The sequence below is a fragment of the Heteronotia binoei genome, chromosome 16 (assembly GCF_032191835.1).
Source record: "Heteronotia binoei isolate CCM8104 ecotype False Entrance Well chromosome 16, APGP_CSIRO_Hbin_v1, whole genome shotgun sequence".
Lineage (NCBI taxonomy): Eukaryota > Metazoa > Chordata > Lepidosauria > Squamata > Gekkonidae > Heteronotia > Heteronotia binoei.
This window is the reverse complement of record NC_083238.1, coordinates 36,056,722-36,072,578: the sequence shown is the minus strand read 5'-3', so window position 1 is coordinate 36,072,578 and position 15,857 is coordinate 36,056,722. Positions and strand designations below refer to the sequence as shown.

At 42.2% G+C, this 15,857-nt stretch overlaps 1 protein-coding gene across 1 annotated transcript in view; it reads left to right on the top strand.

Annotated features, from left to right (window-relative positions):
• The window catches only part of PDE11A (phosphodiesterase 11A), a 284,908-nt gene that overhangs the window by 189,009 nt on the left and 80,042 nt on the right, over positions 1-15,857 (top strand). The window contains exons 11-12 of the mRNA XM_060257021.1: positions 14,678-14,824; positions 14,931-15,038. Coding sequence (XP_060113004.1) covers positions 14,678-14,824; positions 14,931-15,038 — 255 coding nt within the window. The remainder of the gene's footprint in view (positions 1-14,677; positions 14,825-14,930; positions 15,039-15,857) is intronic.

Genomic DNA, 15,857 nt, shown 5'->3' with positions numbered 1-15,857 from the left:
GCATTGAAAGTAGATTGAAAATGCATTATTTAGCATGTGTGATCACAGCCCAGATTAAGGCATACAGCTGTCCATAAGGAAAAAAATGCCCCATATGTCTATTTTACAAAGTGGCAGCACCCTCTAAGTGCGCAGATGCTTCTTATATTTAGTGTTGCATAATATCTATAGTACAAAAGCAATTATCTATGTACTGTTTTCTGCAGATAGGGGGCACACTTACCCCAAGCAGGTTTTTCTGCAAACTTGGGTGACGGACTCCTTAGATTTGCAGAAAAATATGAAAAGTTTTTTTTAAAAAAATACATTGGAGGGGTTTAAATCCCCGCCCCCAACAAAAGGCATTGTCTGTGCATGCACAGACAACACACATACCTTTCCCTTTGAAGCTGTTGGTGGCGCCAGTATCCTGGTAGCTCTCTGGGCTTTGCTGTGGTGGTGCCAGTAAGTGGGAGGCTCTTCCGGCCTAGAGCTGGCCTGGACAGCCCCCAAAGCCCAGAGCTGTGTCTAGCTTAGTGAAAGGGAAGCCAGTGTTGTTGGAGGGTAACATGGAGGTTGAGAGCTGTGCATGTCTTGACCTCTGAGGCCACTGTGTGTATGTGTGTGTGGGGAGAAGCTTTGGAGAGCGAAAACTGTGCAGTTCTCGAGCTCCCAGGCCAGTGTCAGGAGGGAAAGTTTGGGGGTCAGGAGCTGTGTGGCCCTCAACCTGTAAGGCCAATGGGGAGTCTCAAAGACTGGGAGAAAGAGAGGTAGGGGAAATTGACAGAAAGCGAGGGGGTGAGAAAGAGGGGGAAGTCTTCTCAGGAAGAGGGGATTAATTAAAAAGAGGATGGGGGATGCACCCTCCCTGCAAGTTTCTTGCAGGCCCCCACTTGTAGTTTTCTAAAACAGAATGTCTTACTTAAAGATATTAATACTACACATTTTGAGCAAGTAAAATCTTATATATATTTTTTAAAAATCATTTTACTCAATCCGAAGGAGGCAGTTTGGTGCAGTCGTTAAGTGTGCGGGCTCTTATCTGGGAGAAATGGGTTTAATTCCTCACTCCTCCACTTGCAGCTGCTGGAATGGCCTTGGGTTAGCCATAGCTATCACAGGAGTTGTCCTTGAAAGGGCAGCTGCTGTGAGAGCCCTCTCAGCCCCACCCACCTCACAGGGTGTCTGTTTTGGGGGAAGAAAATATAGGAGATTGTAAGCTGCTCTGAGACTCTGATTCAAAGAGAAAGGCAGGGTATAAATCTATGGCGATCTTCTCCTTCTCCTTCTCTTCCTCCTCCTCCTCCCTCTTCTCTTCTTCCTCCTCCTCCTCCTCATTTCAGCATTCTTCAACAATTCCAATTTTGGCATTAGAAAAGCTGAGAAAAGTCCTTAGGACTTTTCCAATTATCTCTAAATTATATTTATTTTTTCATTCCCAAAATGTATATTCCACCCTTTTGGAATTCTCTCAGTTTAATCTCCACAGAGCAAAATCCCCTCAAGTTTTTCCAGGTTGTATTTGAACCTGTATGACTGTGTTCTAAAGCAGCACTTTGCAGTGGGGAGAAGGAGACAGAAAAGTCTCATTCCACAGGCTTTGTGATACTTCAGATCCATCCTAAGGTCTTCATCTAAAGCCAATGATAGACCTCTTAAAGATGATCCCTGGATACTTTCGGATAACATTCACATATCCCTTTAATCCATGTCTTGAGTGTCTTGTATCCCATTTTAAAGGGTTAATGTTCCTGATGTGTTTTGCTATGTAAATACTTTGTTGTTTGCCCCCCATAGTTTTTATATGGGGTTTTATATGTATGTTGCTGTGGGTTAAAATGTAGGCCTTTAAAGTAAGAGAGGGCGCCGAATGGGTGATTGGGATATTTAGCTGTACCATTGGGATGGAAGTAGGGGTTTGGGGAGAGTTCATTGAGAGTTCTGTGGAGAGAGGAGATTGAGGCTGCGATCACACACACAAAATAATGGATTATATATATATATTATTGAAATTTTGAAAAGTGGAGTGGTAAGGGAATACAGAAATGGGAAGGGAAAAGGGGTAAAAGTAAAATAAAGTCGTTATCATTTTTTTCTCTGCATCACTAAAATACATAATAGCACTCTTAGTTTTAACAAATTTATAGCCTATAGGTTATACTAAATAGTTTGCTGCTATTCAACCATATCAAAATGAATGCATTAGAAAGTGCACAAACAAAATAATGCACTTTCAATCTACTTTCAGTGTACTTTCCAAATGGATTTTATAGTGAACTTTGGCAAAATCCAGTTGAAAACTGCGTTGAAAGTGTATTCTTTAGCATGTGTGATCACAGCCTGAGTGAGGTGCTATAGAGTGTGAGAGACTGATCTGAAACAGAGTAAAGGATCCCCTTCTAACTCTGACCACCCTGTCATTCTACCAAATATAACTAAACCATCCTGTTCTTGGGGTCCAACTGAAAACTGAAAAAACAAGGCAAGAGTCTTTGGTGGGAGAGAAAACAAATAGGAAACAAGAAGGAAGAAATAGAGGCAGCATACACCTCAGAACATTACAGAGAGGTTCCTATCCAAGTGTGGCATATAAGGAGTCTCAGAAAAGGACAAAACCGTATAGGTGTTGGCTTTAGCAGTGGAATATTGACTTGAGGGGATTTTGCTTTGTGATTAAACTTGAGAGAATTCCAAAAGGGTGGAATATACATCTTGGGAATGAAAAAATAAATATAATTTAGAGATAATTGGAAAGAGCACAGACACAAGAGAGAGAAGTGGCAAATTTTCTGGGAATAAAGAAAGACACTTTAATTGAAAAGTTGTATAGATTTGGGAATTCCTCTTGAGGGAACATCTGTAGAGATTCTGAGGGTTTCCCTAATACAGCAACAGACATGGGGGATGGTAAGGTAGGAACTTCAGCAAGTTTTGTGATATCTTTTACATACCCCAGAGTACATAAAGGTTCTGAAAGAAGCAGAATAGACTAAGAACTTTGGAATTAGCAGGGAGACTTAGATTTGAGGAAATAAGAATAGGGCTGAAGAAGAGAAATTAAATTGTGAGAGGGTTAAGCTGAAATATGAAGATATCTGGTATGAAAAAATAGTTAGAACCAGAGAAAAAGAAATTAAAAGACGGTCTAAACCCTTCAAGGATAACACCTAAGGATTTCTTTATATGTGGTCAGGAAGATCCTCAGATATCCTTGGCTACATTTGAGAAAGCTGACAAAAACTGGAATATTCACACAAAGCTCATGAATATCTACTTAGCATCATAAAGATGAAACTAGCAGAAGTTTGTGAAAATCTTAAACTGGCTGTGTACAACAGGTTCAAGTTAAGGTCTGATCATTTTAGAAAAAGATCCAGAAGTTTATAGAGGCATTCTGGGTTTACAGTTCCATTTAAATAAGATTATATTTTTAAACAGTGGATGAGTCATACTGTAAATGCTTCACAAATAAGAACTCATGAATTCATAAGGTTGTTTCTAATGAAAACTGCTAATGTGCTCACCTGCTGGGCATTTCAATCTACAGGTGAATGAAAGTATAAAAACACAATTAAGCTAGCGTGGCTTATGCAGAAATTGGTTGCATGCGGCACATGAATTTCTTCCCTCATTCGCTCATTTTATGTTTGGTTGTCTTAGAAAGTTTCCTTTAGAGACTAACGTCCTACTTCTGCTGCTGTAGATCTATCATGAAGAGGTGCTGATTCAGCAATGTGAAGGGCAGAGAGATATCATCCGTCAGCAGGACACAGTAACAGATGGAGGCCTTTAAAAGCAAGTTTGCTCTGGGTGTTAAGGTATCCCTTAGCTGAAACAATTAGACACAGACCCCCTACAGAGAGAGAGAGAAGTGTAGATGTGTAGTTTTAATCTGATCTACCGAGATACATCAAACCTGGGGCAGAATAGAGAAACATTTGCCTCCTGAATGTAATATTTCATTAAAAAGCAAACAAAATACTGTTTAATAACATAATAACATATCATTTTTGCCCTTTTTCCCCCTATATAAAGACTTAAGGAAAATGTCACAGCTCACTACCTGTTTCTCAATAGTCATCTTAATCATAATAACATAAGAGAAGCCATGTTGAATCAGGCCAAAGGCCCATCCAGTCCTCTTGTGTCACACAGTGGCCCAAAAAACCAGGTGCCATCAGGAGGTCCACCAGTGAGGCCAGGACAGTAGAAGCCCTCCCACTGTTGCCCACCCCCAAGCACCAAGAATACAGAGCCTCACTGCCCCAGACAGAGAGTTCTATCTATACCCTGTGGCTAATAGCCACCAATGGACCTCTACTCCATGGTTTGTCAGGAATGAGACAAATATATATTAATGTACTTCATTTATACCCCATTTTTCTCCCCAGATATGAGTAGCTTTTATTGTACATATTATCACAACAATCCTGTGAGGTAGGTTAGACTGATTAACCTACCTTTGACCTGCAACTGGCCAAAAGTCACACAGCAAAAAGAGTTGGATTCAAACCTGAATCTGTCAGATCCTAATCCAACCCTCTTAACCACTACTCTATGCTGGCTCAGGTAGTTCCTAGCAGGTAGTTCCTCTGGTTTCTTCTCCCCTCCCCGGTGTTGTTTATAGTCATCATGACAAATCCTAGAAATGTTTCACTCTTCAATTCTTTTCACAGTATGTGAGACCCTGTCAGGGTAGGAGGGGATTCAGTTAATTTGATTAAAGAAAATAGGCACTGCCATAGAAAACAGAAAAGACATGGAGGCAGAAAATCAAATGTCATCTCATTTCACAGGCTTCAGTCCTCCAGAATTCACCAGCACAGGCCATTATCATTAATTGAGTTAATTTAAATACAAACCGTTGCTGTTAGCATAATATTACTGCTGGTGTTTCATCTTGTAAATAGAATTTATAAACTACCTTGAAGACTAGTATGGTAGGTAGGTGACGTGGGTCTTTTTACACAGGGCTTTTTTTGTAGCAGGAACTCCTTTGTATATTAGGCCACACCTCCTGATGTAGCCAGTCCTCCTAGAGTTTACAGTGGGCCCTGTACCAAGAACCCTATAAGCTCTTGGGCAACTGGCTACATCAGGGGGTGTGGCCTAATATACAAAGGAGTTCCTGCTACAAAAAAAGCCCTGTTTTTACACATAGGAATAAAATGAAATTGAACAAGAATGACACAGGTGATTTTGTGCCCTTCTCATTTCACAGGGCTGTCACTCAGGAGAACTTTTTAATGTATTGTGACCTATATGTCAGATCATTGTGCCCAAACTTTGACCTTCCAAATCTGCAGGCATCTGCCTAATGATAGAAATGAGGAGGAAGGCCCTGGGGTCTTAAGCAAGTTTCTGGCAGTGGTATACCAGTCTGAAATCAGCAGGTGAAGATTCTTCATAAATTGCCTTGCCTTGCCTTTTTATACCAGCTGGTGTCAGCCTTCTGTGCTGCTATTAAATGCACAAGAGCCCAGCTGAAGAAAAATTAAGGAGACAGTTCTGTTCCCTGTGTCAGTTTAGTAGCAAGCGATTCTTACTGAGCATATAGCGGCAAACTGGCATGAAGCTCAAAACTGCTTAACCCAAAGCACTGTTAAATCCAAGACTGCAGTAAAAGGTAAAATCACGCCCGGCTGTCAAATCACACTTATGCTTTCTTCTCCTGCTGTTTGTTAGTTAACAGTGTAAAGGGATCTGGAGAACATTGTGCCATGAGGTGTTGAATTTACAGCCCTCCCTTCCACTTTCATTTTCTTGGCATGACAAGTGCCCATATGCTGGGGGTGAAACAGTAAAGAGATCTTTGGGGGATAGGGACTTAAGAGCATGCAACTGTAAGCATTTTTATCAACTCCTGAGCAAAGTTTAGTGTACGCCCAAGCTTGCTTCATAATAACGAGGACAAATAATTTCAAATGGTCACTTCACAACAAAACGTCCTAAGCTGTGCTGTTCCCCATATAATATGATCTGAAATGTAATTAAATAAGGTTATATAATATATCTATTGGTCACTATGCCCTTGACCGGAATAGCCCAGGCTAGTCTGATCTCCTCAGATCTTAGAAGCTAAGCAGGATCGGCCCTGGTTAGTACCCGGATGGGAGACCATCAGGAAGTCCAGGGTTACTATGCAGAGACAGGCAATAGCAAACCACCTCTGTTGGTCTCTTGCCTCGAAAACCCTATGGCAGGGGTGGCCAACAGTAGCTCTCCAGATTTTTTTTTTTTTGCCTAAAACTCCCATCATCCCCAGCCAGCATGGCCAATGGCTGGGCTGATGGGAGTTGTAGGCAAAAAAACATCTGGAGAGCTACAGTTGGCCACCCCTGCTCTATGGGGTCATCATAAGTCAGCTCTGGCTTGATGGCAAAAAAAAGTCTCTGGAAGTGCAAAATGTGTTGTTTGGGGTTGCTTCCACAGGGAGGTTCTAGTCGTAGTTTTGCATCCAAACTGGGGTAGATATTTTTTTGTTAGTATCCACATGACATTATCCGCTAATCAGACAGTTTCTGAGTTTTCCCTGCTTTGTTGCTGTTTTCATCTTTGGGCTACTACAGCTTACGGGATGGGGTGTCTGTGTTTTGAGAGATCCCAGATAAAAGACAACCCTTTTTGTTTTCAGTTTGGTTACTCAATTTTATTATTTTTTTATTATCAGTATTGTACTTGCATTTTCCAGATGTTAAAAGAGAGATCCAGAGGCTGCATATCAGACCTCACCACTGATCTCTTGTGTGCTGTCAGGTGTAGCCTTAGTCTGACTGTGTTACTTGGTTGTAGTGCAGTTTAAGCTGGCACAGCAGATATAGGCTATTGCTGAGTAGGCATGCCTTCATGCCTTTACATTTGCATCAGCAGTGACAGGGAAATGGAGAATCCTTGCATTTCCTTTCACCCATCTTCCCTGTCTGCATTGTTACCTCCCTCTGTGATATCAAATATAAGGGGTGTGGGGGTGTGTGGAATGGTTCTATTCGGCTACTGACAGCACTATATATTGCTGTGGTGGATGAAGTGGGGCATTTAACGCCATCTCTTCCCTACCCCAGTCTACAGTTGCCCATCTGCATGACAGGTAAGCAGAAGCACAGACATTGGCCTTTGTGCCTGGCAAATGCAACCAAAGAGAGAACATAATAGCAACAAAACAAGAGTTGCTGAGTATATAGAATCAAATCAAAGCCCTCCCTTCAAAGCAGAGGCAGAATTGTGATTGTAGTAAACAGCACTTTGGAAAGACGGGCATTTACTACTGTCCTTGGGTGGTGAGATCTGTGCATAACTGCTGACTGATAAGCATCCCTGCCAGTTTTCATATCTGCTGAGTCTCTCTCCCTCTCTCTCCCTTCATTGTCCTTTTGTATCTCCTTAACTCTGTAAGCTGTTTACTTTATAAATTAAAAAAATTAATTTATTAGAGGAAAAAACTAATGGCCAGATTTTAGTGCTGCTGAATATTACCAACAATTGCCAGTTTTTCAATTCAGATTACGTAGCTATATATAAAATGTCATTAAAGTATGGGGAGTGTTCAGTGTGTTTCTTGATTAGTTAATGTCTGGTTGTGTGCATCATTAATTAAAATCTCTGCATAGCATTTGCAGTATTTTCAAGAGGAAGAAGGAAATGGTTGTTGTTTCTTTCTTCCTTGTCCACTGATGACCACGACAACCACATCTAGATATACTCAGCAACTGACCATGTGCAGAGTGTTTTTATTTCAGGGCATGTACAGCATGATGCATTAGTGATTCATGTTGAGAGATGGTTGCAGGGAAAAGGGGTGCTTATATGTTTTTTGCTTGGTAGATGCACAGGGCCAGCACCAGGAGTTCTGGCACCCTAGGCCCCACCCCTGCTTCTGGCAGAGCAGGTCGTGTGTGCAGTCCTTGGAGCCTGCCTTCCCTTGCAAGGGAAGGCAGGCTCTGAGGAGCACACACACTGCTGCACCTCCCTGCCATTCTCACCTTCCCGGATCTGTGCAGACTCGGGAAGATGAGAGTGGTGGGGTGGTGCATGCACTCCTCAGAGTTTGCTTTCCTTTGCAAGGGAAGGCAGGCTTCTAGGAGCGCACACTCCGCCACACCTCTCTCACCTCCCCGGGTCTCCTCAGGAAGGTGAGAACAGTGGGGTGGGGCACCACGTGCACTCAGAGCCTACCCTCCCTTGCTGCGGAAACTTCTGTGGCAAGGGAGGGCAGGTTCCGAGGAGAGCTTACACTGTTGACCACTTTGATATAAGTGCTATGCAATCCAGGCCTTACCATCTCAATTGGGACTGGCCAGTGGGACCTGTGACCATGCCTGAAACATGCTCATGTTTGTGAATTCTTGGCCCATGGCAAAGATGAGCTTTCCAAATCAATGGGCCCCTGAACCATCCTTGGCACAGGCTAAATGCCCAGCTGTGTCAAAGACTTTGTATTTATCTCAACCCTCAGTCTCAAGTTAAACATTTTAGATGTTGAAATTGTTACATTTAGGCTGCGATCACACACTCTAAATAATGCACTTTCAATGCGCGTTCCTACTGAATTTTGCCAGTTCACACAGTAAAATCCAGTTGGAAAGTGCACTGAATGTGGATTGAAAGTGCATTATCTAGTGTATGTGATCTCAGCCTTAATGTTAAATTACTTGGAGAGTCAGTGTAGTTTTATGGCTAGAATCAGGGCCTTTTTTGTAGCAGGAAATCTGTTGCATATTAGGCCACACACCCCTGATGTAGATAATCTTCCTGGAGTTTACGGTAGGCCCTGTCTGTACGAAGAGCCCTGAAAGCTCTTGGAGGATTGGTTACATCAGGGGTGTGTGGCCTAATATGCAAAGGAATTCCTGTTACAAAAAAAATTCTGAATAGAATGTTGAACTCTAGGAGCTGTGAGACCTGGGTTCAAATCCCTGTTCTGCCATGGCAACTTGGGTGAACTTTTGTTTATAAATGAAGTAAATTAATAAATAATAAATTAGATGAAACATCTGCGTGATTGTTAATAAATCATTGTTTCTTAACTTCTAGGTGCATTAATAGATTTATCTTGTCTGTTTTATTTCATTACTATGTTTCAGGCTTTGTTTTTAATAGAGTTATTCTAAGCTGCCTTGGAGATCTCTTATAGAAAATTCAGGGCATATTTTTAAAAATTATTTCATAAAATCGTATTTCATCCTTCATTTCAGCCATCAGATTTTGTGACTGATAATTACTACCTTTCCTTCCCTCCATTTATTTTCTGAATTAAAGCTGAAGACACGTGTCACTCCTGCACTTCAAAGGTTTTCTTTTAATGTGTGTAAGAGTAAGAATTACCTGCTCACACAGAATCACACACACACACCCTATGTGTGTGCACTCATTTGGGGATACCTCCTGTGAGAAGGGGAAGAGCCTAGAGCAGTGACTCTCATAGAGAAGCAGTAAGCAGCCTCTTTTTTTACAGGTGGATAGTTTGGTACATCTCTCCAAGCAGCTGTGATTGATTAACCTAGACAAACAGCTGCACCTCCCATACCACCAACCACCCTAAAGAAGCTGATGATGCCAGAACAGTAAATCATGTGGAGACACAGTGGGCAGCCTCTTTTATTGTTGAATGCTTTGGACTCAGAGAAATCTTCAGCGATTTAAAGTATTTTATTTCTCCTAGTTCTCTATCATGCTAGAGTGGTTGTGACCCAATTTGGGAATTATGTCTATAGCATGACCAAGAATCTAGGGCAAGGTTATGCAAATAGGAGCAGCTTCCCATCAAGTTTTTAATGGAAGAGTGTAAATTTATTTACTTATTTAACTTGCTGCAGTAGAATGTCTGAGATGGCACAGAACCCACTCCCCTCCTTGAAACTGGATCACCAGTGACTGAGGAGAGAGGAGGTTTTTGATCCCACAGTAAACTTGAACATATATGTCTGGTTTTCCCTTTGTAAGTGATTGTATTCACTCTTCCAGGGCTTTTTTTGCAGCAGGAGCTCCTTTGTATATTAGGCCACACACCCCTGATGTAGCCAGTCCTCCAAGAGCGTACAGGGCCTACTGTAAGCTCCAGGAGGATTGGCTACATCAGGGTTGTGTGGCCTAATATGCAAAGGAGTTCTTGCTACACAAAAAGCCCTACTAGAAAAAATAAAACTCTGTTCTTTTGGATACTAGTGTTGGGGTAAAACTCACTGTCCAATCCTAAAACCAGTGACTTGCCTTCCCTTCACATGGATTCCATGACAACAACTCAAGCAATGTTATTTGCAATTAAGTCATATTGAAATCAAAGAGGTTTCAGTTGGGCATGCCTATGTCACACGTAAACATATGAGCTGGCCCGTTCTTCCACAAGGTCAGTATTGTCTACTGTTGACTGGTAGTGGCTTCTGCAGACTCAGATAGAGGTCTTTCTCATTACCTATGATGCGATTCTTCTAACCAGCAATGCTAAAGATTGAAACTCGAACCTTCTGTGTACAAAGCGGGCAGGTGCTGTCCTGCTGAGACACAGCCCCCTCATACATGCAGAGATTCATTGGTCACATGTGAGTCCCATTTAATTGATGACAATGGAACTTAGCTGTGACCCCCGAGTCTCTGTATTGTGCTCCCTGCTAAGAAGAGGAGGTTAGGAAAACAAAATTCCCACGGCCCTGGTTATCCTGAGGGCCCATGGAGCCAGGTAAATCATGTAATTGGTTTTAATGGAATGTGTAGATTAGGTCTATGTGTGAAAGGAGCCTGGAGGGAAACTTTGACTGGGGGCCCATGGGTAGCTGTCAGCCACCTGGATCCCCCCTTAAAAACATAAGGGGAGCCACGCTGGATCAGGCCAATGGCCCATCCAGTCTAGCGCTCTGTGTCACACAGTGGCCAAAAAACCCAAAGTGCCATCAGGAAGTCCACCAGTGGGACTAGAAGCCCCCCCAAGCACAAGAATACAGAGAAGAAGAATAATTGCAGATTTATACCCTGACCTTCTCTCTGAATCAGAGACTCAGTGGCTTACAATCTCCTATATATTCTCCCCCCACAACAGACACCCTGTGAGGTGGGTGGGGCTGAGAGGGCTCTCCCAGCAGCTGCCCTTTCTAGGACAACCTCTGCCAGAGCTAATGGCGAACGCAAAGCCATTCCAGCCGATGCACGTGAAGGAGTGGGGAATCAGACCCGGTTCTCCCAGATAAGAGTCTACGCACTTAACCACTACACCATCACTGCCCCAGACAGAGAGTTCCAACAATAAGCTGTGGCTAATAGCCACTGATGGACCTCTGCTCCATATGCTTATCTGCTCCTTCAGTAGTCATACCTGTCATAAAGGGAAGCATTATGTTAATGCATAGTATCTGAGAACTGGAAAAAACCTTTCTGATTAGCTGGGATTTTAAGCATACATTTTAATAATATGTTTTAAGAGTGGGTTTTTTTTTTTTGCAGTGTTGTAATTTTCTATGATTCTGTTCTTTATATGCTTGGTCTGCTTCGCTTCAGATGCATAAGAATGACAATAGATGTCACAGGCATGTAATATTTCTCCTTTTCTACATTATTCAAATTAGCTTCAGCCCTCATACATAATTCTGCCATTTCTTTTATTGCTGTTGTAAAGCAAATGGTTCTTTTATACAAATGTTACTGCTCGGCTATTAATTCAGTGATTATTTTGATTATGGCACTCCTGTTAAATATAGGATGGTGAGACCTCATAGATACAAAGACTGATATGAAAAAAATTGTCTCTGACTTGTTTTGTTCATCAGTTTATGATCAGTTTTTAAAATATTCTTTCTCCCTTTGACAAATCCCTATAGTTTACTTAAGCTGCAGCTCCAAGAAAAAATCATTCTTCCAGCATATACTGCTTTATTGGCTTATTTTCAGTCATTTGCTCAGAGCAACATGAGACATTGCAAACACTGCCAGCTACCTGCCATTTTTGTGTTACTAACTAACTAGCTAACTAACTGTTGTTTTCCCTTAATTGGGTCTATACAGCTGTTGACCCTATACACTTGATTTGTCGTTCTTGTTTTGTCTCAAATGTCTACATCATGTTATATGCTAATTTGCTTTTCAACCCTGTCTTTAAGTTTGAATGGTTTTCTTCCATTGCATTTCATCCGAAAAAGTATGCTTGCACATGAAAACTCATTCCTTGAATAAAACTTCGTTGGCCTTAAAAGTGCCGCTGGACTCTAACTTTATTGCTTCAGACCAACACAGCTGCCCACCTGGATCTAGCATCCTGGTACATTTGGCTATAAGTTGGCATCAGTTTTCTCAAAAGCCAGTTATTCAGGAAAGGTGTATTGTTGGTGCTGGAAAGTGCCATCAAGTCACAGCCAACTTACGGTCATCTGGTAGGGTTTTCCAGGCCAGAGACGAACAGAGGTCGATTGACATTGCCTGCCTCTGTGTAGCAACCCTGGTATTCCTTGGTAGTCTTGCATCTGAGTACTGACCAGGGCTGGCCCTGCTTAACTTCCAAGAGTTGACAAGATTGGGCTAGCCTGGGCCATCCAGGTCAGGGCAAAGGTGTATTGCCAACAATAGTCCCTCTAAGCTGTGGAGTCTTGTGAGCGAAAATTCTACTTCGTGAGCTACTGGCATTAAAGTTGTGAGCTACAACATAAATTAGTTTGCTCCGAGGCCATTTTGCCTGAGCCAAGACAAAGATGCGTGAGCTGGAGGCTAAAAAACTGTGAGTGCCTCACAATAACTCAGCTTAGAGGGCACACTAATATTGAATATTTGCCAATATTCAAACCTACAGCTTAGATTACTTTCTTACACAGAAAGCGTATGCTTAGATTACTTCTCTCTTACACAGTTTTCCTCTTGAACATTGACCACAAGCATTGCCCAGAAGAGAAGGGAACAGGCAGCTAGAGGGAGTAGTTTGTAATGTCTGAAGCTGCCCACTGTCAGATAATTATTATTGCACTCTTCTTCAGTGAAATACCCGGATGTGCGGATATGGTATTCACCATGGATGATTTTCCTCCGTCCTTGTAAATATGTACACCGTATAGACAAAAACTGGAGTCATCACACTGCTCAGTAGTTAAAATCTGTTGCATTAGTAGCACTGCTGCAGAGTAGATCACTGTTCAGATGCCACATTTGGAACTTTGGACCACTTTGTGTGTGTGTGTGTGTGTGTGTAAAGTGCCATCAAGTCCCAGCTGACTTATGGCAACCTCGTAGGGCAGGAGTGACAAACATGCGGTCCAGGGGCTGAATCAGGCCCCCAGAGGGCTCCTATCAGGCCTACGAGCAACTCACTGTTGTCTACTTCCTTCTCCCTTTCTTGTTTCCTTCTGGATCACCGCTTGCTTTTTCAGGCTTGCTCAATCACACAGGAGCTACAGAGCAAAGCTCCTCCCTTGGGGAGGAAGTGAGAGGAGAGCTAGCTTTGCCAGGTTCTCTCAATTGTGCAGCAGAGCTACTGAGCCAGGCCTCTCTTCCTTTTGTTGTCTGAGCCTCAAGGCAGTGATGTGGATTAGGCTGAGTGTATGCATTTGTCTGTGCCCATTATAAAGTTTATATCTCCCTGACCTGGCATTACATTTTATGACACATATAGCCCTGCCCAAAGAAAGTTAAGATCCGGCCCTCATAGCAAATGAGTTTGACACCCCTGTGTAGGCTTTTCAAGGCAAGTGATTAAGCAGATATGGTTTGCCATTGCCTGCGTTCGCATAATCCTGGACTTCCTTGGTGGTCTCTCATCTAAGTACTAACCAGGGAGAATCCTTCTTAGCTTCTGTGATCTGACAAGATCGGTCTGTACTATAACATTCCTCTTCACGGGGCCACTTTACACATAGCTATTTTTTTTAACAGGAAAGAAATTTGTGTGTGTGTGGGGGGGGAAACTCCGCACAAGCATCCCTTGTGAAGTATGAAATATTTATTTTGTCGAGAGTACAATAGTCAAACACACAGGCCTCCCAACCATAAATTTGCAGAAAAATACACACGCTGCCCTTCACAATTATTCACTGTTTTTCAGACACAGATTTTGATTGGTTTCGGACATAATGTGAAACCATAGTTTATTTTAACCGCAGTTAGTTTGTGAAACTGGGATTTGTCCCACAGACAGTAATTGAAATCCTAGTTTGCCTTGACAAAAGCAATTTCATCAGTCAAGGAGTCTGCCATGGAGCGGCAGTGAAAGGTAAGAACAATTTCAGCTTTGAGCTGCTATGGCCAGGTATGTCTGTAGCCCAGAGAGTGGTTTTGAGGGCTGTGGCAGAGAACAAGGCTGGATATCTGTGTTTAGACATCCTGGATTGGTGTGCTCAAGCAACTCATAGTTAGCTTAATTAAACCATATTTTTAAATGATGTCTGAACAACGCCATTGCCTCCATGCAAGATAAAAAGGTTATATGTGAAGTACCCTAAGCCTGTCAGTTATCGCTTTCTCAAAACTTCCATATGTCTGAAGGCAACTTTCGTGGTGTTCTGAGGTAAATCACACTGAGACAAGTGGAAGTTTGTGCAGCCATCTTCGTTGGATTACATTATTAGGTTTCTCTTCCTGACAGTACTTTATCCCATCTCCCCCTTCCAAATTTGTTCCACTTGATACATAACATTCTTTGGATGTGTTTTAGGAAAATTCATTCTAAGAAAAAGACCAGAGAAAAAGCTGAACTGCATCTGAAAAGTTTCTTACTGTCTTTGGATTATTCTAGACAGCAGAGATCCCACTCGTGTCAGAGCTTGGCATAGACAATGTCCATTTTGATGACTTCTCCCTTGATGTGGATGCCATGATAACTGCAGCCCTCCGGATGTTCATGGAGCTGGGAATGGTTCAGAAATTTAAAATTGACTATGAGGTAACCATCTGCTCTACAGAGGTAATCTGCTGCTTTTGTCTTGGCAGCGCCATGTCCATTTGTACATGTTAGTATCCCTGATGCGATTTGTATTTTTTCATTTCAGACATTGTGTAGGTGGCTTTTGACAGTTAGGAAGAATTATCGAATGGTTCTGTATCACAACTGGAGGCATGCTTTCAATGTGTGCCAGCTAATGTTTGCAATGTTAACAGTGAGTATTTGATAGCCGCAACAACCTGTGTAAGATATGTATAACAACAGTGTGTGTAAGGACCTTTTACCATAGTCATTGTCCATATGTCTAAATGTTTGTTTCCTCTTCTTTGTGCTCATAATAGAAAGTTATCTAGTACTCGGATCCCTGAGATGATTAAGAGGCCCCAACTGCAGCATAACTCAGGGCTTTTTTTGTAGCAGGAACTCGTTTGCATGTTAGGCCACACACCCCTGTTGTAGCCAATCCTCCTGGAGCTTGCAGTAGGCCCTGTACTAAGAGCCCTGTAAGCTCTTGGAGGATTGGCTACATCAGGGGGTGTGGCCTAATATGCAAAGGAGTTCCTGCTACAAAACCCTGAGCGCTATTAAGCAACATTTGACAGAGGAGTAGCAACAGAGCCACAAAGAATGAACAGAGGGCAAAGATAGACAGTTGTGCCATAGTAATGTTAGTACAATCTTACAAAATTGTTTCATCCATAGTTGCTGTGGTGGAGGACAGAAACAGTCTGTCATCAAGCTTGGCCTCCTTTGTTTGTCATCTCCCCTCCCCCCCACATGGGAAAATTGCATAAATTGATGTTCAGCGGCATCTGAATCAGTCTGTGACTTGTTAGTGTTTTTACTGTTTTAAAATTTAATATAATTATAACTGGCTAATATATGTATCTATTGAAATGCTGTGTATTGCCCTGAGCCCTTTGGGGCAGGGTGATCTATGTCACATTTCTTTCTTGTCAAAATGGGGACAAATCTATGAAATTTTCTCTGATGCATTTAGTACAATCGAAAGAAGTCTATTGTATCAAAGTCT